At 33.0% G+C, this 25,515-nt stretch overlaps 1 protein-coding gene and 2 pseudogenes across 1 annotated transcript; 1 reads left to right on the forward strand and 2 right to left on the reverse strand.

Annotated features, from left to right (window-relative positions):
- Nucleotides 1-5,472: 5,472 nt before the first annotated feature.
- LOC125836069 (gallate 1-beta-glucosyltransferase-like) lies at nt 5,473-6,882 on the reverse strand. The gene has a single exon (XM_049515154.1). It carries the CDS (start codon nt 6,880-6,882, stop codon nt 5,473-5,475), a length of 1,410 nt encoding a protein of 469 aa, XP_049371111.1.
- Nucleotides 6,883-9,595: 2,713 nt separating this feature from the next.
- LOC125836076 (receptor-like protein 15) lies at nt 9,596-13,953 on the reverse strand (annotated as a pseudogene).
- Nucleotides 13,954-14,360: 407 nt separating this feature from the next.
- LOC125836044 (receptor-like protein 15) lies at nt 14,361-20,007 on the forward strand (annotated as a pseudogene).
- The last annotated feature ends 5,508 nt before the right edge of the window (nt 20,008-25,515 follow it).

Raw genomic sequence — 25,515 nt, forward strand, 5'->3', positions numbered from 1 at the left:
AATCCAAAGTTTGGGTGTTACAATTTTCTTCCTATATATATTTTTAAAAATTTTCATTCCATTTTCCTTAATATCTTCCATGTCAATAGAAAATAATTTCTTTCCTTTTTCTCCTCGTAACATTTCTTTCCATTTGATCAATTTGTCCTTTTTCTATATCAATTTTAAGAAATTCTGAAACTAATTAAGACTATATATGGAACAAACTAAATGAATCATCATTAATAGAAAATTGAAGTTAAATTTCAAGCATATTATATGGAATTTTCTCTTTCCTTTTACTTATTCCTCTCTACATTTTTTTTTATTTTCCATTTTCTTTTGTTACTTTAGTCATTATATATTATTTACTCCCAATCTATTGTTTATATTAATTTTATTTTACCTCCTTCCAGTTTTATGAAATATATCACATACTTAATTTTCTCTCTAAAATACTTTATCATTTTCTTCTACAATGAAAAACGATAAAGAAGATAGAGGAAAAAAAACATTCATATAAGAGTCTATGTTTACAAAATATATTATGTTTTCTTCTGTCACTTTAGTCTCTATATGTCGTTTACTCTCAACCTATCATGAATATTGATTTTATTTTATCTCCTTCCAATTTTATGAAATTTCTCCCATGCTCAGTTTTTTCTTTAAAATACTTCATCATTTTCTTCTACAATAAAAGAAGATAAAAAAGATAAGAGGGAAAAAAATACATTCATATAAGAGTCAATGCTTACAAAATATATCATATTACTTGAGAGGAAAAAAAATACATTCATATAAGAGTCAATGCTTACAAAATATATCATATTACTTGTGACTTCAGAATATAACTTTTACAAGTGTTTTGATTCTCGTTAATCCCCAATTATCACTTAATCACTCTCGCCGCAATCTACTACTTCGACGGTCATCACAATAAATAAAAAAAAAAGAACTCCTTGATCAACCTTCTCACAACACTCATTTACCATTCAAGACACAAAACATCAGCTATATCGGGTAGGTGTAACATTTATGCAAAAGGATAGATGTAGATCAATGCATGTTATGTTGTATGTCTGTTTATATAGTATTCAAAAGTTAATGGTAAAAAACTTTTTAAATTCTGTAATTAAAGGATAAAAGAATAAAATCTCTTAAATTTTGTAATTAAATGATGCATATAGAAAAATATAATTGAAAGAATTTATTTACAATAAAAAAATATTTTATTGTAAGGAATTTGTAACTGAAGCTTTTATGATTAGGCATTAATGAGGAGAGAATTAAATACCATAATTTAATATTCTGTAAAAAGATAAAGAAATATTTTATGTCTTTTTTAAAGTGAAGAATTTTTTTTAAAAAAAAAACCATAAAAAAGATAAATAAAATTCCAGGCCTTAGAATGCGCCACATTAGCGTTTTTATGTTTCTGCTTTATATATATATTATCATAAATAAATCGAGTGTGTTGATTTATTATTAAGATAAGCGGATTCATTGCTGCTTCCAAATAATTTGTCTAATATTTTTGTAAAGTCTTATCATGATCAATTATTAATTTTTTATCTTATTTTGTGCATGAACTCTCTCGTTTGAGTCCACCTGGACTCCCCATCGCTTTGCATTCGATTCTCTTTGAATCAACCTTTAAGTCGCGCAAGGGAATGCTAATACTATTGGGTTAAAATCCCAAGAAACTAGCAGCAGGCAGAAGCTAAGGAGAGTTGAAAATGAGATGGTGTTGGGTCTTAACCTAAGTGTACTGATGGCAGCAACACAATAGAAGGCAGCAGCAACATCAGTCTTAGAAAGGCTGAAAATTGAGAAGGTTTTGGACTCTCAAAAGTCCAATTTGCAGCGGTAGCAGCAGCCCCTAAAGGGCTAAATTTTTTGGGATTTAGGACTTAAAGGTTCGATTTGAGTATAAGCGACAAAAGTGGTTCGAGCATTAAGTCGAGTGGCTTGATTTGGAGACATGCTTTATTTCCTTTCTTTCTCTTATTATTTGTTTATTAATTGATTGTGAATTACATTTTTTTTATCTAACTTAGATGAATCCTTTGGAGGTTTTTTTAATAGCTCTTCTATTTCGTTACTTATTTACTTTAAGTATCTAAATTTTCAAAACTCGTTTTAAGTTAGGTAATTTAAGCTTATAGAATGACTTGAGAACCTTTCATGTTCTTTCATAGTTATTGAAAAGTTTTGAATCCATGTTTATGAGTTTGAACTAACTATTTAGTTCAAATTTTTGAATAGGATAAAATTGTTAAGTTTCTTAAAATAAATTAGTTGTCTTTTAATTTAACTTAGGACTTTGTATGAATGACTTAAGGATCTTTAATATCCTTTTATAGTTGTTAAACAATGTCTTTTAATACATGTTTATGAGTTTGAATTAATTGTATGGTTCAAAACATGACTATGGATAAAAAATTTAAGTTAGGATTATTCTTGAGATTTTGCAAAAATATCAAAAGATTTTATCCAAGTTTCAAACGAGATTTTTATAAGTAACCCATTTTATAAAATTAGCCAAACTTTTCAATCTGTCAGTCAACCGTGTGTTAGCGGATTCTCTAAGATGCCTAAACCCTTCCTTAGAGAATTATTTGAACCCTTACCCGACTCTCGTTTTATTTAAAATGTTTTCTTTCAAAAAACTCATTTTTAAATGGTTTTCTTAATTTTTCCCCAAAAATGAAGTGGCAACTCCAAATTGTTTTTTCCAAAAATTAACATAAATTGCCAAAGTTGCGAAAATGATTTCGAAACCTTAGTTTTCGAAATCGGGTGATAACACACAAGCCCTTAAAATGTCTTCCAACACTTGATATTCGACTGTCCATCAGTCTGTGGATGAAAAGTTGTGTTGAGAGTGAGTTCAGTGCCCAACTCTTCAAGCAACTTCCCCCAACTTAAAATTCATAAGATATAATTACTTCTGTCAACTAATGCCTTCAACAATATAAACATTTGTAACACAAAAAAATATTAAATTTACCCTCAAAATTAGCGTAATTAAAACAGTACTTAAACTCATGCTACCAAAACTTTATATTTTCTTCTATTTAAAGAATTTCGTGGAGCAAAGAATATTCAACTAGTAGTAGTATATACCTTTGATTTCCGGTCAAAGTTAGTGACCGAACACTATTGTATTGCAAAGTATCAAATGAAATTTATTTTTAAATCATAAAAAGATTCTAGAAATACATACCTAATTTATGCATATAATATTCTTGATTGCAATAGTTACCATTTTCCTTTTTGATTCTCATAACGAGATCAACCAGAACATGAACTGAGTAAAATATGAGCTAAAGAAACTAAAACTCAATCCCAGTTAGTTATAGTCTTGTGCTGATAACGTGTTGTAAAATATAAGTAATAACTACAAACAATATAGACAAGATGTATGAGAAGTATAATGTAGAGATCATCTTATTTAAATGTCTTCAAGTGTCTCTTACCATGGTGAATGAACAACCCTATTTATAGGTAGAGAAATCACTCCAAAAGTCACCATATTAAGTGTCATAATAAATTAATACATTCTTATTAAAATGGTTCATCGAACCTAGGAAATACGCATACATGAATATAAGTAGTTCATGTATTGAGAATATGGATAATCCACTAATTCAATGAATTTATAATATGTTTGACATTTATTTATGAAAGATATTCTTTACATTTTCCTTTGTGAAGGGTATGGAAAAAAATGAGAAGAGTTGGAAAACATTGTTCTGATGATAATGTAGTAAATGAGGGTTGAAATAGAAAATATTTTAAGTTTTTAGCTTTTTCATCACAATAAAAAAAAGTAACTTTATATCGTAAAAAAAAGAGCATTAACTTTATAATGAAAGAAGGTACTGTTTTGATGGAGCTATGATTTTTTAATTAATTTATAGAGTTGTTTAAATCATCATGATGTTGTTAGACTGTTATATATCATGAAGGAAATAAGTCAAGAGTTATATATTAAATCAGTATAGACTGAGCGCTATTATGGCTAGCGTGTTAATTAGAAAGTACCACAATGAGTTTGAATTTTTTTGAATTTTCTTTTTAATCCATCCTGTCATTTTATTTTTAAATTATAATTTATTATAATTATGATATATATACGATAACCAAACGACTCCTTAGAATTGAAACTTTAGTGGGAAATAAAGAAAAAAACGTAGGGTTGTAGAAATCCGGCTAAAAACATGAAAAACGCTAGTTAACTTCAATTTGTACACGTTGGTGTAGTTTTCACTACAACATGATTTGCACCATAAAGTCCATTTCTTTCTCGAAGCAGCCAAGAAGTAAGTACCAATTAATAAACCTTTAGCTTACGGTAGTTTAAAAAAACCTTTTACACTATTACATGTAGATCTCCATAAATTAAATATGTTTAACTAATTACCTTGGCATAGTAGTAAAACTACAGTGATAGTGTAAAAAAATTAATAATCAATACATATATATATAATATATATTAAGGTGTCACCAAAACTTAAAGAGACAATTAGTTTTATAAAGTTGGCGATGGTTAGATCAATTGTATTATATAGAGAAGAGTGTTGTCTAGTCAAGAACTCCTACGTTCAGAAGAAGATGATAGTTGCGGAGTGAGGATGCTAAGATGGATGTGCGGGCTAATGAGGAGAGACAAGATTAAAAATGAAGATATCCATGCCAAAGTAGGGGTGGCTCCTAGAGAATAAGATGTAGGAATCGAGATTGAGATGATTCAGACATGTGCGAAGGAGATGCACGAATGCCCCAATGTGGAGGTCTGAGAGGTTACCTATAGTTTCAGGTAGAGATAGGTTGAAGAAGTATTGGAGATAGGTGATTAGACATCAGATGACGCAACTTCAGCTTACCAATGACATAACCTTAAATATGAGGTTATGGAGGACATATATTTGAGTAGAAGGTTGGTTAGTTAGTTGATTGTTGTCTCTCTTATTCCTCTTTACTATTAGTCGTACTATTAGTTGTATTATTACTCTTGTACTTTTTTGTTATCCTTTGAGTTTGGTTACTATTTGTGATTTTTTTTACACTTTGATCTATCGAAAACAATTCCCTACCTCTAAGATAGTGCTAAGATCTGCATATACTCTGTCTTCTTCAGACTTTACTTTATGAGATTACATTGTATTTGTTAAATATATATAACTTCAATCATTTCATCCATTAATGCGCAGTTGCGCACACAATATGAGACACGCGAATTTTTTGATAATTTAAAATTATTAACTTCTGACGTATGAAACATGAATACGTTGTGACAAAGATATTTATTTGAATATCTTATTTCTTTATCACCATAGAGATCCAATCACTAGAATTATTAATTAATAAGGACTCATTGTTCTCTAATTATTTAATGGAATAATAGACAAGAATATGCGGTTACAATAAATAAAAGACAAATTAAATTGTATTGTTTATGTATTCTTTAAACTATGCTTTACGTTGCTATCACACACTTCTAACATAGTCCACAAAAGCTTGCATGTTCCTCTCGGAGGAGCCACCCTCCGCCACCACTTCCTCCGCCTTCTTCTTCCATTTCAACGCGCTCTCTTTTAACTCCAACGCCTTTGGCCCATTCATAGCCTCCCTTACACATTTCTCCACTTCTTCCCTCGGAATAATTCTATTTTCAGCCACACCTCTACATAATCGAAGTCCAGTTTTGAAAACATCGACTAAGTACTTAGCATCAGTGACTTGGTCACCCCATTGAGGAAAAGCCAAAATGGGCATGCCACTTGAAAGTACTTCCATAGTCGAATTCCATCCACAGTGTGTCATGAAACAAGCCACCGAGGGATGGGACAACAATTGTTCTTGTGGGCACCATTGCACTATTTTCCCCTTATCTCCTACTTTCTCTAGAAATCCATTAGGTAACAATATTGGATCAAAATTTTGGACTTTAGTAGGTGGCCTAATGACCCACAAAAAATTCACCAATGAATTCAACAACCCATATGCTATTTCCTCCACTTGTTCTTTTTTTAATATGACCACACTACCAAAGGATATGTACACTACAGAGGATGTTGATTTTGTATCAAGCCAATCTATGCAATTTTCCACCTTCATAAAATCACCTTGGACATCATTAGGAGCTACTTCTTTAGGGTATTTGAATAGAGGACCAACAGTTTTGATAGGAAATATTTCGGAGAGGTGATTAACAATGTCACGTTCAAGTTCTTGGAATGTTTCCATAAGTATAAAGGTAAGTTTGGATATGTTCTTGAATTGTCTCAAAATGACTGTTTGCAAGAAAGTATATGAACTGGAAGGGTGCAAGAAACTAGGAATTTCATCATACTTTAACAAAGGCATACGAGGTAATTGAACATCAATTTGAGGTTGTGTTTCACTAGGAAATGGAACTAAATTATGACTATAATGATAATAAGCTGAAAAGCTAGCAGCAGATTGTATCCAAAGCATGGCACTAGGGATGCCAAGGCTTTCAGCAACATCACAAACCCAAGGGACAAAAGGATTATTAATCAAACACGAAACAGGGCTGCCCTGTTTCGCGTATTTCTTGATCATTATTGGGAGTATTTTCTTGCCTATTATCTCGAGATGTTGTATATACATCTCCAAATCATTGCCATCGGGCTTTGAAGGATCCCATTCATCTTCAAAGAAATCAAATCTTATCATGCCATTACCATATGGAGTTGGTTCATTGCTGATTTTCGGATTAGCTTTCTTCATTTCTACACCACAAATTTTGGGTGCTGAGAAAGTAACAAGAAGGCCTTTTGAAGCAAGTCGTTTGGCGAGTCTAAGGAGAGGATTGACATGCCCTTGGCCTGGAACTGAGACAAGAAAGACATGAACAAGGCCCTTAGTTCCCATTCTTTTGTTTAGTTTTTAGTGAAGAAAGAAGACAGGAAAAATAATACTAGTTGGTAATAATAAAAGTGAAGAAATATGGATCAACTTTACCAAAACTTTTTTCGTCTTCTACTTTAGAAGACATGTTAAAATTGAAATTGAATTTCCTCAAGTGTGGAATGGATAGATTGATTGATTGGTCACAATGGCCCCTCTTTTAAATAACAGGAAAATATACAAATTGAATGAGCTAACCCTCACGTTAAAAATTGTAAACCCAATTTTCTTCTTCAATTTTTTTTGAAAAAATGCATAGCAAAATAGAGTCTTTGTTATAAAATAGGGAGAAGGGTAAAAAATACTCCTCAACTTTGGTTTACTAGTTGAATATGAAGTTATTTTTACCCCTGCCGTCTATAAACTTGTCACCCGTACGGCCGTACCCCTCAATTGGATGGAAAAACCAAAATTAACAAAGAAAACTCAATTTTACTAAAATTACTCAATTTCAGTTTGTTGGTAAGAGTTTGATTTGCTACCTTGTAAGTTTATCCCCTACTTCCTCTTCCCCTACCCCAATTTTGAAAAATAATAATGTCACAATAAAGAAAATCTCAGTAGCTCAATTGTAAACTTTCACCTTGTTCGCCAACATTTTATTTTTTGTCTTGTAATCTTCTCCCCATTCCCCTCTCTCTTTCTCCCCCTGCACCCTTAATTTTGAGAATTTTGTTACGAGAATATAATATATTGGAAGTAATGTTCAGGGATTTGAATATCTAAATTATATTTCAATTAACTTTTTTTTTATTTGTTTCCCTTCTAATGTTGTTTTTTTTAGGCCGATCAATTTCGAATCTAAAATTTCTGCAAAATTATCAAATAACCCCCATAGTTTTGAGGCTATGGGAGATGTTAGAAATAGATGAGACATAGTCTCCTGTTTAGATAACTAGTAGCCCCAACACCTTGAGACCAGGTTAATCTTCATACATTATAGTAGGACTTCATCCACATGTACCCTGAATTTCTATGCCCTCCAGATTCATACCTCATTAAGTGTAAATAAATGAGGTCTTAATAACTCAATTGGTGGATTATTTGAACTTTTACTTTGTTTGTGAGGGTTTGATTTCCTACCCTGTAATGTCCTCTCTCATTTCCCCTTTTTCTACTCCCAATTTTGAAAACATTTATTTACACTTACCCCATTTATTTATTTTACACTTATTAACTAGTTCGAAATCTCCTACCTTGTAATCTCCTCTCTTATTAACTAGTTCGTAAGAGTTTGATTTCCTCCCTTCTAATATCTCCCCAATTCCCTCCCTTTACCCCCATTCTTTTTTTAAAATAAAATAAAATTATATCTAGTCTTCCAATTAGTGAATCTTCAACTTATGTTTTATTTTTCCTTCTTTTTCTCGTCATGAGTTGGAGTATTTTGTTACGAGAATAAAATATATTGGTTGTAATGTTCAGGAATTTAAATATCTACATTATACTACTCTTCATTTACTTTTTTTCTTAGTTATTTCCCTCCTAATTTTACTATGCCTTTTTAGGTTGACTAATTCGGAATTATGTTGGAAAGTCACTCTTTAAATAAAAGCACATTTTATTAAAAGATAGTTTTGTCTTAAGATTTGAATTTAAAGTCTCAAATTATAAATAAATAAATACTTGTCATTAAGAATGTTCACTAGAAATCGAAAAATCTAATCAATTGAAAGAAAAAATGAGCTAAAAGAATATGGAAATTAGCCAAAATACCTGTTTGGAAAAAAAAAAATCTACTTTCTCGTTTTGCTCCAATTTCAGTAGTTTGAAATCAGACAAAAATGATCCTCCACACTAATAAGATTAGAACTAATCTATTTTCTTTGAAATTTTCTTTTTTCATAGCTACTTTTGGCTAAAAACTAAAAGAAAGAAAAAAAAAACTTGGACATTTTTGCACATTTTAGCTAACTTCCTACCTATATATAAACTTAAACTATTCAAGAAATAGTTAGGCACTTTTTTTTCACCACCTGGTGTTCGGTGTCCATATTAGTTCTCCGATTAAATTCAGATCGTGCACTGCAAGGTCCATTCGGTCGAGATGATGCTTAGGTGTAGTAGTTCTCTTATGAACTTATATTCAACCTTCAAGTCTTCAAATAGCAAACCGACCCCGCAACTTTTCTATTTTGTTAGATGGTTCCTATAACTTCTTTATATCTCATAATCATGATTCAGGTAATTACTTTAGATCTCTAGATAAAATTATATGAAAAGTTTATGAGTCCAAGTTTAGAATCTCAAATAATAATAAAAAAGGGACTCTTAGTAAAACAAAAAAAAAGATTTTTTTTTACTCCAAAAATCTCTCATGGTCATGGTTAATTGGTTATAATTGAAATTTTAGTGTGTTTTTTACACTACTCCTCAAACTTTTAACTTGATCAAGAACATCCCATTATTGAAATTTTGTACCTTTTGAAGCTTAATTAGATTGCGAACTCCAAAGAATCAGATGATACTAAATATATATAGATATGGCTTTAATCATATTATTCCTCAAATTGCTAGATAAATAGCAACAATACCAATGAAGCATCTCATGAATATACAAAAATAGACCATTGGGATATAATTACTAACATAAGAAATTGTAACAACTCCAAATGGATTTTTATATTGATAAAAGAGAATCACAACATAATAATAGTGAATAGACATACAACAATTCCTAACCAACATTCCTGTACCATCTACTCTTGATGGTGTAACAATGTTGTCCAACACAAAATAGTAACAATAGAATATCAATGACTCTATCATCCTAAACCATGCTCTTCTCCAATGACGATTGAAGCAGAGCGCTGCAGCTAATCCCAACAAGATCGCTCCATAAGACACAACTAACCCAATGTAAAAACACTGGATGTCTTCCAATTCTGATGATTCCTCATCTCCATTAATCTTGGAGGTATATTTGACAATTTAGGACTCATGCCACACTTGTTGTCTAATGGATAACCGCAAAGAAAAGGATTTCCCTCGTAGCTGCTTTTGTTGAAAGTTCCAAATTGAGCTTTAAAATCGGGCACTGCATCGGATAAATTGTTGTATGCAACACTGAATACTGCCAAAGAATTTAGCTCTAGTAGAACAACAGGAATGCTCCCATTCAATCTGTTGAAGGAAAGGTCTAAACTCTCGATTTCCTGTAGATTGGAGAAGGTATTTGGTATTCTTCCGATGATATGGTTGTGCGATAGATTCAATGCATGTATATTGCTCATATTTCCCTAACTCAATGGGAATTTCACTAGTTAATCTGTTACTTGAGAGATCAATACCCGACATATATTCTAGAATGATTTCCTTATAAATATATGAGTTTCTTTTCGTTGAAAACTGGACCTGGTTTTCCATACGACGGTAGTCAAGCCATTCTAATATGTCACTTACAAGTGCTTGACTACGGTGGTAGTGCCTTTTTGAACGTATCCAGGCCACAAAATATAACCTTGAACGCCCAGAAGAAGTCGTAAGATAATTGGTCCTTCTTATCTGTGGAGTAACCCAAACAAGAATGGAGTGGACCATAAAGATTATTGAAAGATAAATCCACAATAGATAACTTCTTCAACATACAAATTTGAGTTGGAATCTCTCCTTCCAAATGATTATTGCTAAGGAGAAGGTAGTTGAGAGTATTAAGAGAGCCTATGTGTGTGGGATAATTCCTTCAAAGTTATTGTCATTCAAATGCAAAGAGGAAAATATATTTGGCCTGAACTCCTCCAAAAATATTTGTCCTTTCAACTTGTTGTTTGACAACCGAAGGTAGAACAATTGTGGAGAACCAATTGCCAGATCACCAGGATCTTCTCCGGATAAGATATTGACAGATAGGTCTAAAAATTCTAAATGAAATCCGCTAATCTTGGAAGGTATAGGACCTTCAAGATTATTTTGTGATATGTTCAAATGAGTAAGCTTTGGGAAGGCTAAACTCATATTTTTTGGAATATGTCCATTTAGTTTGTTATTAGAAACATCAATCATCTCTAGATGGAGGTGACGACTCGATGGCAACTTTAATGGTCCGTTGAATGCATTATATTCACCATATATCGCTGCAAGTTTGGTGTTATTTTCTAACAACCATGTTGGAAAGTTTCCTCGCAATTGATTTCCATTTATAAGAAGGATCCTCAAGTCATATTGGTAGTGAAGGAAAGAAGGCAATTTTTGAAGTTTTATACATCTTTGGATAGCAAAAAACTCCAACTGAAAATTTGGGATCCAATTTTGGAATTCAGTATCTGGAATTATTGTATTATAATTAACATCCAAGTAGATCAATTTTGTATAGTTGGAAAATAGGCTGAATGACAGAGGAACTTCAAATTGGTTATACGCAACATCAAGGTACTCAAGTGATGTGAGTCTACTCCAAATAGAATGTGACGCTATATTTCCTCTCAAGTAATTCCCATTCAAACTAAACCATCGAAGTGATGTCAAGTTTCCAAGACACGAAGGCAGTTTTCCCTCAAAATGATTGTCTACAAAATCCAGCTCTTCAATGTGTTTGAGTTCACACCAACCTAAATATGTAAAGAATTTTATAATCTAGACAAATAATCACCGTAGAATTAATGCAGAATGTCAATTGTAAAGTTTTTTTCTTCCTACTTTCATTAGAGAAATCAATTTTCTCATTTTTAAACAATTTTTTTTTAGTTTAAATATTTGATCAATAAAACATGAGAAAATCAGACCTCCATACTCAACACACCCAAAATTCATGAAAATGCATGCATTATAAAAAGGGTCCGATATACCCCTCAACTTGGTCATTTAGAGTTGATATCTATAATAAATTTTACAATATATTGTAATTTACTTTTTGTAATTGTAAAAAAAATTGGGGCATCTATAATAAATTTTACAAGAAAATTAGTGAAACATAAATAAATTTAATTAGTCGTTGAAACCAAAAAATCAACAAAAAAAAATACGTGTGAGGAGGATCAAATATACCCCATATGGATTATATTTTTAAAAATTATATTTAAATTAATCTTTTCACTTCCGTTAGAGAAAAATGGCATATGTGAGTCATATGTATAACAGTAGGGTATATATGAACGACTTTCATAACGAGGGATATATCAAATTTAAATGACAAAGTTGAGGGGAGTATCAGACCCTTTTCCCTTATAAAAAAATGAAGAATACACTACCTTGATTAGGGAGGGTGCCATCATTGCCAGCAAAAGGCATATTCAACACCTTAAGAAAAGTCATTTGTCCAATGCTTGCCAGAAAGTTGTCATTTAAAGAAGATCCCGTCAAGTATAGGTACTCCACCGTGCTCAAATTTCTTAATGCTTAGATGATAGAGTCAGAAAAACTGAAGAACAAATCTTTCATATTTCAAAAGAAAAGTGACTCTAGAAGTAAGCTAAATAAATTTTGATTTTGGGCTTACCGTAAATTGTGGTTGTTGCAGTGAGATCATTATCTTCGTAAGAAAGTGACTTAAGAGATGAGAATGATTTTAGGGATTGTAAGACTCTGCTCGAGTTGGAATTAGAACTTCCTAATAGTAAATTATGCAGAGAACTCATTCGTTTGCTACCTGTTACATAAATCATATATGTTTTTATATGAGAATGAATACATCAATCTAGTTAGTCTCCCACAATATCAATCTATTTAAATTATCAATAAATAGATATTGAACTATAAAACAATTTAATAAAAATAAGCATTGCAAGAGTTGTGATGTTAATTGCTAATAAAAATAAGCATTAACATGAACCAAAATCATCTGATTGCTTCTGTGGAGTGAAATAGAGCAAGTGTTTCTAAATTCTAATAGAAATTGATTAGTGTACCTTTGGTAGTCACAAAGCTCTCTATATTGTTATTCCAGAGATCCAGATGTTTCAAGTTGCTCAAAGCAATTATATCTACACAAACAAATAAAAAATCAAACTTTAATTTGATATGCAAAGAAATAAAATTGAGATATCTAAATTCATAATTGCCTAGTGGAGCAAAATAAGATTAGCGGGGAAGACTTGAATGAGAAGAGGCGTAACAAACCATTCATTTCGATATTTCCATTTATATCATTCGCAGCGAGATTGAGATGTTTGAGAGAAGGAAAAATCTTGAGTGATGAAAGATGGTGGAATTGAAGTTATTATAATTCAAATGGAGTTTCTCTAAATTCCTCAGTCCACTATTTGCACCACCACCTGCATTTGATTTATGAAGTGATTTATATTAGTGTTATTTTGTTAATTGCTTTTGTTAATGCAGAAAGGATATTGATGTCACTGATTCCATTAACCTTCAAACTTGAGTTCTCTTAAATTGGTTAGCCCTCCACATTTCTTACTCATGCCTTCATCCAAAAATTACAACTACTAAGTAAATTATTGTCCAAAGATGGCCTTATGGACTATAGAGTAGGAGGATATAGAATATACTGCTATTATATGCCGGTACGTTGAAAGAGGTATCAACATGTGCACCAAGTTTTAGAACTTCAAGAGATGAAATCCAACATAAAGATGACAGTAAAACTTTGGGATCGATCGGATTATATTGCAAATCGACTACTTTCAGGTTAGGTAGTTGCCTTAGTTTACTGAACCCTGGATAACAAAATAACATGTTAGTAGTATATATAGTTTCCGTATTCAGACGTCATATACTCCATACCTTCATTTTTTGTCCACCCAATAATATTTCTGTAAGACAAAAAAAGAAGTTGGAGGGACTTGAACGGAAGAAAGAGAGAGGCATTAAATCTCCAATCATGCCCTGATCCAAACCTTGCTGCAAGATCGAGTTCGATCACTCGACCTGTTGCTAAGCTGCATTTAACTTCTTTCCAAAAACAATAATTTATAAAACCATTGGCATTATATCCTGCCCAATCAACAACCAATTCACCATTCGAACTCATTATGTTTGCTTGCAGCTCCCCAAGAGAGCACTTCTCTCTTCCTCCCAACAACCATTCGCCACATTTACTATTAGAAAAAAAGCTAACAACAAAAACTTAATATTGCCCATATATCCCCACTATTACTCTACTTCCTTTTCTGGCAATCTAATTTGCTATCTAGCTAACAGAATGTTTATATAGGAACTATACAGGGGCAGAATTATAGATTTTTCTTAGGAATTCAACATAACTCAATAATTTTAATTTTAGATTCTACCGTAAAACCTTTCTAAATTAATATAGGTGGAACCACGAAATATTATTATTTTGTAGAGGTATTATTTAATCGATAAATTAATATTTATTAATTTAAAGAGTGTTTCGACACCAAAAAATTGTTCAGGGATGAAATCTCAAAGAATTTGAAAGAACCACTTGTGAAATTGTCATTCATGAACTTGAGGTCATGATTAATGATCTCGGTTACCGCAATAAAATGGACGTTAATAACCTATTGGGTAGGTGAAAATGATACATGTTTAGAGGTCCAGAGCTTAGAACAAATTGTGGATATCATTGGAAAAACAATGTTGATGATAAAGTTGAAGATACAATACCCTTGGAATCAATTAGGCGTAAGGAAACACTTGCATTTCACCACTCTTTTACTCCATGTGTTTCATATTTCTTGTCCCTACTTGATATGACACCCCTTAAAAAAATTAGTTAGCGGTGTATTTTATAAAGACATAATACATAAATATCCCATTTAACTTGGCCTCATTCACTTTTATGGTCTCAACTTTGAATGTGCACAAATTTATCCGTCTTTAAAGCTTGCTTTTCCTTTCAAGTCATGTTGGAATCAGTAAATTAAAACAAACAAAATTGAAGTGATGCTTACTCGACTAGCTAGTTTCATTTCCACCATCCATTTTCTTGTGTAGATAATATGTATTTAAAATGCGAAACTAGTTGGTTGACTATTTGAATTTTGAAGGTTCAATTCATCGTTTTATAATCCGCTCCTTTATTTCTTTTCTTTCCCTACCCATAATTTTATTTTATTTAAAAAAAAAAAAAGTTAGGATTTGAAATTATGAATTCTGCATTTTAGAATACGCAGCTTATTGAATTCTTTATAAATTATTTATTCCTATTAAATAACTTTTTACGCACAAAAAACATAATTTAAGTCAAAGCAAGTGAGTTGTTAAACCCGCAAACGAAGTTGTAGCTTTGTATAGTTCCTATATAAACTTTCCCTTAGGTAGCTAGCAAATTAGTTTTTAACAGCATGTAGCAAATTAGTTTTTAACAGCATGTAGAATTGTTGATGTTTCTTCAAATGGTAATACTGGCGAATGGTTGTTGGGAGGAAGAGAGAAGCGCTCCCTTGGATCTGCAAGCAAATATAATGAGTTCGAATGGCGAATTGTTGGTTGATTGGGCTGGTTATAATGCCAATGGTTTTACAGATTGTTGTTTCTGGAAAAGGGTAAAATGCAGCTTAAAAACAGGTGGAGTGATTAAACTCAATTTTGGTACAGGAGATGGTTGGACATTTAATGCCTCTCTCTTTCTTCCATTCAAGTCCCTCCAACTTCTTTTATTGTCTTGCGGAAATATTATAGGGTGGACAAAAAATGAAGGTCTGATCGATGTTATACGGAATATATTCATGACTCTTTAAAAACGGAATATATATTACTAACATGTTTTCTTGGTCTGATTTTGTTATCCAGGGTTCAGTAACATGAAAGTACTCGATTTGCAATTCAATCCCATCCATCCAAAAGTTTTACTGTCATCTTTATGTTGGATTTCATCTCTTGAGGTTCTAAGACTTGGTGCATATGTTGGTACATCTTTCAACACATCGACATATAATAGCAGTATATCCTCCAACATAAACTCTACATATGAAATTGTGGCCATTTTTGGACAATACTTAGTATAGTTGTAATTTTTGGATGAAGGCATGATGAGTAAGAAATGTGGAGGACTAACCAATTTAAGACAACTCAAGTTTAGAGGTTATGGAATCAGTGACATCCTAAAGTTTTACTATCATCTTTATGTTGGATTTCATCTCTTGAGGTTCTAAAACTTGGTGCACATGTTGATACCTCTTTCAGCATACCGATGACATATAATACCAGTATATTTTCCTGCATATGAATATACCTATAGCCCTTTTTGGACGATATATATATATATATATATATATATTTACTTAGTATAGTTGTAATTTTTGGATGAAGGAATGAGTAAGAAATGTGGAGGGCTAAGCAATTTAAGAGAACTCTGGTTTGAAGGTTATGAAATCAATGACATCAATATGTTTTTTGTATTGGGTAAGATCTCTTGTACACAACAAATACATGTACAAAGTAACTCAGAGATTTACAAAATAATACGTTTTTTTTCTTCCATAAATCAAATGCAGGTGCAAATTCAGGACTGAGGAATTTAGAGAAGCTCATTTTTAATGATAATAACTTCAATTCCACCATCTTTTCATCACTCAAGATTTTTCCGTATCTCAAGCATCTCAATCTCACCTCGAATGAAATAGATGGAAATATCGAAATGAATGGTTTGTTACGCGCCTCTTCATATCCAAGTCTTCCACACTAAATATATCAATTTTATTTCTTCGCATATCAAATTAAAGTTTATTTTTGATTAACCTGTGTAGATATAATTGATTTGAGCAATTTGGAATATCTGGATCTCTCGGATAACAATATAGAGAGTTTTGCGACTACCAAAGGAACACGAATCAATGCAGTTTCTCTAATATTGAATGTTTCATTTTAACCTCAAGACATCCTACTGAACAAAATACATCTTTACAGACTTCCTGCAATCTAAATGATTTGAATAACCATGTGCCGTGGTATGTAAATTTTTTGATCGAAAATTGTGGGATACAAATTAGATTTTAATAAGATCTAACTATTCATTCTTATTTTAAAATATATATGATTTATTTATTCACCATTTAACAGGTAACAAAAGAATGAGTTGTTGCGGAATTTACTATTGGGAAGTTCCTACTCCAACTCTAGCAGAGTCATACAATCTCTAAAATCATTCTCATCTCTTAAATCACTTTCTTATGAATATAGTGATCTCACTTCTCCAACCATAATTTACGGTAAGCTCAAATTCATATATACCTTATCTTATTTCTATCGCCACTCTTTTGTTTTGAAATGTGATTTTATTTTTCTTTTCTTTTTTTGGACTCTATCATCTAAGCATTAAGAAATCTGAGCACGTTGGAGCACCTATACTTGGAGGGATGTTCTTTAAATGACAACTTTCTCCCAAACATTGGACAAATGACTTCTCTTTTGGTGTTCAGTATAGCTTTTGGTGGCAATGATGGCACCCTCCCTAATCAAGGTACTCTATTTTTCTCTTTTTTCCCTAATGCCTGCATTTTATGTTGGAGGTCTGATTTTATCATGTTAAGTTGATCAAATATTATAATATTTTTGTTTATTATCAAACACAAGAAAATAAGTAGCACAAGCCACCTATTTTTCTAGAAAACATTTTCCTTCGTATTGAACGCATCCATAGACAAAAAAAAATACTCCCTCTATCCCTAATTACTTGTCCACTTTTCATTTTTTAGTTGTCCCTAATTACTTGTCCATTTTGACAAATCAAGAAAGGACAATTTTTTTTTACTTATTATAGTACTTTGAAAAAGGTTGAACTTTTTGAAAATCTAATTGTTTAATTCATCCACTTCATTATTAATATGGGTAAAATGGTAAGATCTCTATGTCAATCTTTGTTTTTCTTAATACTAGTATCTATTCAAAAGTGGACATGTAATTAGGGATAGAGGGAGTTTTTTTCTTAATACTAGTATAATAAGATGTCACTTTTAGTATAGAAATTTGTTTTAGCTAAATGTTTCTTCATATATTTATAGGTTGGTGTGAACTCAAACACATTCAAGAGCTGAATTTTTCAGACAATAATTTTCGGGGAACACTGCCATCATGTTTTGGAAACTTGACATCACTTCGACGATTGAGTTTTTCTGGGAATTACTTCATGGGGAATATAGCGTCACATTCTATTTGAAGGAGACTCACATCACTTGAGTACCTCGATATTGTGGATAGCCAATTTGATGTTCCTCTGTCATTCAGCCAATTTTCCAACAATCCAAAATTGATCTACTTGGATGTTAGTTCTAATACAATAATTCTAGATACCGAATTCCAAAATTGGATCCCAAATTTCCAGTTGGAGTTTTTTGCTATCCAAGGATGTACAAACCTTCAAAAATTTCCTTCTTTCCTTCACTACCAATATGACTTGAGGATTCTTGCTATTGAAGGAAATCAATTGTCAGGGATCTTTCCAACATGGTTGTTAGAAAATAACACCAGACTTGCAGGGATTTATAGTAGAGACAATGCTTTCAACGGACCATGGAAGCTGCCATCGAGTCATCACCTCCATCTACAGACGATTGATGTTTCTAATAACAAATTAAATGAGCATATTCCAGATAATATGAATTCAGCATTCCCAAATCTTACTATTTTGAACATGTCACAAAATTATCTTGAAGGTCCTATACCTTCCAAGATTAGTGGCATTCATTTAGTATTTCTAGACCTATCTTACAATTTCTTATGTGGAGGAGTTCCTAGTGATCTGGTAATTGGTTCTCCAGCATTACTTTACCTTCGATTGTCATACAACAAATTAAAAGGTCAAATTTTTCCGAAGGAAGTCAAACCAAGGATGTTATTCTTTTTGTTCTTGATGGAAATAACTTTGAGGGACCACTACCTAGCAACATGTTTATCACATCCCTTATTGTATTGGACGCTAGCAACAATAATTTCTCTGGAGAGATTCTGAGATGCATTTGGGATAATACAAGATTGTTACAACTTGATTTGTCCAAGAATCATCTCAAAGGTTCAATTCCAGTTGAGATTTGCAATTTAAAGCTCATTCAGGTCTTAGCTATATCCGAAAACAGGCTTTCAGGATTTATTCCTTCTTGTGTGAATTCTTTACCGCTCGAACACATCCATCTGGAGAAAAATAAATTGGGTGGTGAATTGGGACATGTACTTATCAATTTCTCTTCTCTGATAACGTTGGATCTTCGCTACAACAATTTTACAGGAAATGTCCCACACACCATAGGCTCTCTTAATACTCTCAATTACCTTCTCCTTAGCAATAACCAATTGGAAGGGGAGATTCCAACTCAGATTTGTATGCTGAACAAGTTATCTATCGTGGATTTATCTTTTAATAAGCTTTATGGTCCACTCCTTCCTTGTTTGAGTTTCTTAACACAAGCCAAAAAGGATGCAGAGATAAGTAAGACCAATTATGCTACGACTTCTAGGCGTTCATGGATAAGTGTTTTGGCCTGGATATGTTTGAAAAGGCACTACCACGATAGTCATGGAATTCTAAGTGACATATTTTTGATGGATGTGGAAACTCAGGTCCTGTTTTCAACGAAAAGAAACTCATACACTTGTAAGGAAAGCATTCTGAAATATATGTCGGGTATTGATCTCTCAAGTAACAGATTAACTGGTGAAATTCCCGTTGAGCTAGGGATGATGAGCAATATACCTGCATTGAATCTATCGCACAACCATCTCATCGGAAGAATACCAAATACCTTCTCCAATCTACAGAAAATTGAGAGTTTAGACCTTTCCTTCAACAGATTGAATGGGAGCATTCCTGTTGGTCTACTTGAACTAAATTCTTTGGCAGTATTCAGTGTTGCATACAACAACTTATTCAGTGCAGTGCCTGATTTTAAAGATCAATTTGGAACTTTCAACAAAACCAGCTACGAGGGAAATCCTTTTCTTTGCGGTTATCCATTAGACAACAAGTGTGGCATGAGTCCTAAATTGTTAAATACCTCCTAGATTAATGGAGATGAGGAATCATTAGAATTGGAGGACATTCAATGTTTTTACATTGGGTTTGTTGCGTCTTATGGAGCGATCTTGTTGGGATTAGCTGCGGCACTCTGCTTCAATCGTTATTGGAGAAAAGCATGGTTTATGATGATAAAGGCATTGATGTTTTGTTCTTACTATTTTCTCTTGGACAATGTTGTTACACCCATCAAGAGTATATGGTGCAGGAATGTTGGTTAATTATAGGTAGTTGTTTTAAAATATTGTTGTATGTCTATCACCATTATTTTTTATTTTTTATTTTTTTAATTTGAAGTCGGGTCATAGATCCTTTTTATTAGAAACTAAAATCAATGTTTGTACAAAGATCTGGCCCATAATCTGGCCAAGAAAACAAATATAGTAATAAGAAACAAAAGACCAAATAAACAAAGAAGTGGAAGGTCACACTCTAAATCATCTGCAATGACTCTTTTGGAAGCAGCTGCCATGGAGTTCCATGGAGTTATAGAATGGGAGAGATAGCCGTCATTTTCCAGATTCCCAGAGAGCACCATCTTAGTTGTTGCCATCGTCCAACCCTCACCTCTAGCGACTTGAGAGGGAACTTCCATCATCATTTCCAACTGATAGTGAAATAACTCTTCTAGGGGCAGAGTTCCAAGATCAATGATTGTTAGCTAAGCATATGGCATTGGGAATCTTGCATCAGGTAAGAACTTGTCAAATTCCATTAGATCTATTAGTTCCTCTCTTTGCCTTGATAGATCAAATCAATCACTTTTATCCATGTATGTAATCTGCCTGCCTTCATTGGCAACTTCTTGTGTAGAATTAAGCTGATATTTATCTGCAAAAGAAAAAACTAAGTTAGCAAAATAATCAGCAAGAGTATTCCTTCCCTGAGGGAATGTTGTACTTTTGCTGACACAGTTCCCCTCAAATACTGAATGGTGCTGACTTCCAAAGCCACACTCCATAATAATCTGAGATAACATGTTGTCTCTACAGAACACCAAACATTCTCTTATGGCTATGGCTTCTGCAATCAAATTGGTGGTCTCACGAATTCTGATTCCTTTAGCTATACTTAGATTTCCTTCATGATCTCTAATACAAAAAACAGCTGAACTAGGCCCAGGGTTGCCCTTAGAAGCACCATCAGTATTACCTTTAAGCCAATTTACGGGAGGAGGAACCCATTTCACTATTTTGAAGTTATAAACTACTTTATATCCTTCCAGATACTGCACAATTAGAGGCCAATTATTCAAAGCAAAGTTACCCTTACATCTGAACTTAATGAAATTCAGCATAGTGTAATTAATCTCCCAGATAACCTTTCCAACAGAATAAGTTCCACCATATGTTGTCATTCTCTTTTATCAATATTCAACAAATAGGATCTGTTTGGAGTTGTTACAACTTCATAATTTAATATCCCCAGCATAGCTTCATTGGTGTTGCTATTTATGTAGCCGTTTGAGGAATAATATATGTTATTTCAAGTCATGGTAAAACCATTGCACTTTTACAAGATCAGTCCATACATACCAATGATTCAGCCACAATTCACACCAAACAAACAGAATTTAGTTTCTAGCTTACAAGGAAATTCAAAATTCTGTTTATCAAAACCATAACCAAATCCTAACAGATGCATACCCCTTGAGCAACTTCTCTAAACCTTCTTTTGCATCAACAGTGGCTAAGAATTCAATTTTTAGCTTACAAGGAAAACAGCCGGTTGACATTGCTAACGGTACTCATATGTGTTGTAATTCAAACTTGTGATGATACTCACAAAATATGGGACCTGGTCCCATAGTTGAGCATGTCTCTGTAGTCAAATGGTGAACAACTGTAAAGACCGTCATTTCTAACATGGTTGATGAGCACAAGAAACGAGGACAGTGTACTCAATTGGTTTTAATTAATTGATTATCACCAACTACTACATTATATCTCTGTCACAAGGAAGTTTTGAGGGAATGAAAATTCCTTTCTCCTTGTGTTCGATGTGTCTTATCTTTTCTACATGTGTTGTATCTGTCGAAATGACATTTCACTCAGCGAAAATTTCAACCTTAATTACTCAGTACTCTTTTTCTTTCCCTTTTTTCCTCTTTCTTGATAATTGTATGCATATTTCGTCATATCGACGACTTTACTAAGTGGCTATCTTCATCTTTCCTTGAAAAATGACTAACAAAGAGTTCAAAGGAGATTCAGTGAACAATAATGCTCTAATTCCAGTTCTTAGAAATGGCAATTTACAGATACAGACATGATTCTTACAATCGAGAAACATTGACTATTCAAATGGACCAAAGTAGAGGAAATGAAATGGGAATTAAGAAGACTAGAAGATTTAATGTACAAGTTCAAAAGTAGAATAGTCAGAATTATACCTCCTATAAAGTTTAGGATTGTAACACATATATCCTATATTTTGTGTAAAATATACTAGGGATAAGACATAAAATCCCCTGCACTTGTCTTTTCATGTGACAGAACTATATTATCATAATGTCATGTTTTATATAGGATCATATACCAAACGACCTTTATGGTGTAAGTTGGAGGGCAATATAGAAAGGAACAACTCTGCTGCAAGTCTAGCATCAAGTGAGATGCCATACAATCGAGCATTGGCAGGAATTCCTGACGGGTAATGCAAGTGAACCTCTAGACAGCTTGATCAAACAATGTAAGGCTTCAACTTGATCAAGAATCAATTGATACAATAAATATAGACATATTATTCCTCAACTGCCAGATGAATGAAGCATCACATGAATGAGAACGAATATGCACACATACACCATGGGGTATTAAAATATGAAGGTGTCGAAACTCCAAACAGACATCATAATAATGGTGATAGACATACAACAAAAAAATTTAAAACAACTACCTAACCAACATTTCTGCACCATCTACTCTTGACCGGTGTAACAATGTTGTCCAAAAGAAAATAGTAAGAACAAAACATCAATGCCTCTATCATCCTAAACCATGCTTTTCTCCAATAATGATTGACACAGAGTGCTGTAGCTAATCCCAATAAGATCGCTCCATACGACACAACAAAGCCAATGTAAAAATGTTGAATATCCACCAAGCCTGATGATTCCTCACCTCTATTAATCTTAGAGGTATTTGACAATTTAGGACTGCCACAGTTGCTGTCAAATGGATAACCGCAAAGGAAAGGACTTCCCTCATAGCTGCTTCTGTTGAAAGTTCCGAATTGAGCTTTAAAATCGGGCACTGCACCGGATAAGTTATTGTACGCAACACTGAATATTTCCAAAGAATTCAGATCAAGTAGGCCAATAGGAATGCTCCCATTCAATCTGTTGTAGGAAAGGTATGTCATGCCCCGAGACTACCCCTAGACGCGACACGGTGCTTAGAGCCACAAGTGACCCCAAGCAAACCTCATGGCATGTCATAACACTAAGATTAATGTGAAATAGCAAAAGAGAATCACTGATTGCGGTACTAAACTGTAATTGACTAAAATATAAATAGACACATATCTGAATACACATAAGCATAATCTAATCTGACTGTCCAAAAGCCACTACTAACATGAGTTGCTAGGGCAAACCCCTAGCTAACTTTAACTATCTGAAAACTGAATGATTGAAAAGAAACATAAAGTGTTGTCCTTGGAGAGATGAGGACTCACCAACTCGGCTACTGCTGACTGGAGATAGCACTAACTGCGAGTTGGATACCGATCATCAAACCTATATTATCAAACAATATAGGCAAAAAGTATGTGGTCAGTACTTTGAATGTATTGAGTATGTAAGATAATGCATGATAAACATGATAGCTAAACGTGATGAATCTGTAAAACATGTTGATGCCATGGCCAGTAAAATAACATGAAATTGAGGCATACTGAATTGAGATACATAAGTACAACGTCAGGCAACACCTGAAAGTTTAACTATGGGAGATACCAAAACCGACATAAACCGTGTGAGCTACTACATGGAATTCAGTGTATTTCACCCACAACAAAAAGAGGGTTTCCAAAACTTGCCAAGGTAAGGGACCTGAGCTGACCTAATGTGGACCCACTAAGCTAAAGTCTATAAAGACTAATCCTATTGTGACATGTAGTTCTAGGATTTAGGGATTGTTACCGAAGATCCATGAATGCTGACCGAAATCCTTCATTCCTAAAGTCACTCGGTACTAAGTATAACTCATATGGATACATGCATATATATATAGGAAACAATAATAATATGATACTACTGAATCATACTGATAAATAATAAATACTGAGTAGCTCATAAATCATGATAACTGGAAAATAATCTGAGATAACTTTATTTGAAAGCATCTAAATCGTGATAATTTAGAGACATGCATATAAAATAGCATAATTCTAAATTATGAAATATGGGTTCATGAAAATATTATTGAAAACATGGAATTATAACTAAAATCATGAAAAAGAGGGCTAGGGCTGGCAAGGGGACGGAGACGGGGATGGGGACGGGGATTGTGGGACGGGACGGGGGACGCCCTTGGGCGGATTTGGCCGGGACTGGGATTGGGGGGACCGGGATTGGGGGGACTGGGATTGGAGGGACAAAAATACGTCCCATCCCGTCCCACTATATATACAGGATGGGACGGGGTTTGGCGGGATGGGACATGGGATTTTTTATTTTTTTATATGTTTATTTATTTGTATTGAAATTATATGTTATTGAGTAACATTTTTAGTTTATTTGGGTTTCAATAACATTTTTAGCTAATAAAAAATGCTTAAGTTTTCAAATTTCAAATTTCAAATTTCTACTTTCAAATTTCAAACTTGTATTTTAAATATTTTAAATAATTTAAACTTGAAATTTCAAATTTCAATTTTTAAATTAAGTATTTTAAAGTTAGTTTAGTATATATGTAAATATGTATGTATATATTAAAATTAAAATGCAAGACAATAGTTGTATAAAAAAGACTTGAATAAAGCCTTTAAATTTATTCAATTAAAATCTAATTGCAACTTAGAACTTAGAAGTTACAATTTACAAATATTAGTGGAGTAACTAATCTACGCAGCCACCTTCTAGGAAGGGTTCTGTTTCAATAAGTTCTCATATGTAAAACTAATATTTGTTACAAATATTAGAGGAGTAACTAATTTACGCAGCCACCTTCTAGGAAGGGTTCTGTTTTAATTAGTTCTCGGATGTAATCTAATATTTGTATTCTCCACGAAAATTCAACTCTAATTGTTGTATCATATCGATGGTAACATCCTCCGGTGTTGGCAAACTTGCTAGAAACTCTTGTGACTCTAATTCATCATCACTAGATCCAATTACCGCATTAATCCAAGCTTCTTGTTTGGAACTTAACTTTGGCAAATTATAATTCCTCCTCTCGGCGTTGACCCAGTCTCTAAATAAAACTGATGTTTCCAAATTTTCTTCTGCCAATGAATGTCTATGATCACCAAGTTGAAACCTTGCCGCACTAAAAGCAGCCTTCGATGCAACTGATGAAGCTTGAATAGCTAGAGCATCACGAACCATTTTGCTCAGAATTGAAAATGCAACGCTCTATCTCCTCCACCATGATAATATTTCTACATTGCCATTGTCGTCGTCCACTGTTTCTAAAGATTGATTAAGATATTCTTCAAAATCATTACGGTTAGTAGAATTAAGACCACGAAAACCTAGCATAAAACTATCAATTCGATCTTTAGTC

Source organism: Solanum verrucosum, unplaced genomic scaffold, assembly GCF_900185275.1.
Source record: "Solanum verrucosum unplaced genomic scaffold, falcon-dt-bn FXZP01000208.1, whole genome shotgun sequence".
Lineage (NCBI taxonomy): Eukaryota > Viridiplantae > Streptophyta > Magnoliopsida > Solanales > Solanaceae > Solanum > Solanum verrucosum.

Coding starts and splice junctions, on each gene's coding strand:
- LOC125836069 (XM_049515154.1), bottom strand. CDS start 6,882: ATGGGAACTAAGGGCCTTGTTCATGTCTTTCTTGTCTCAGTTCCAGGC.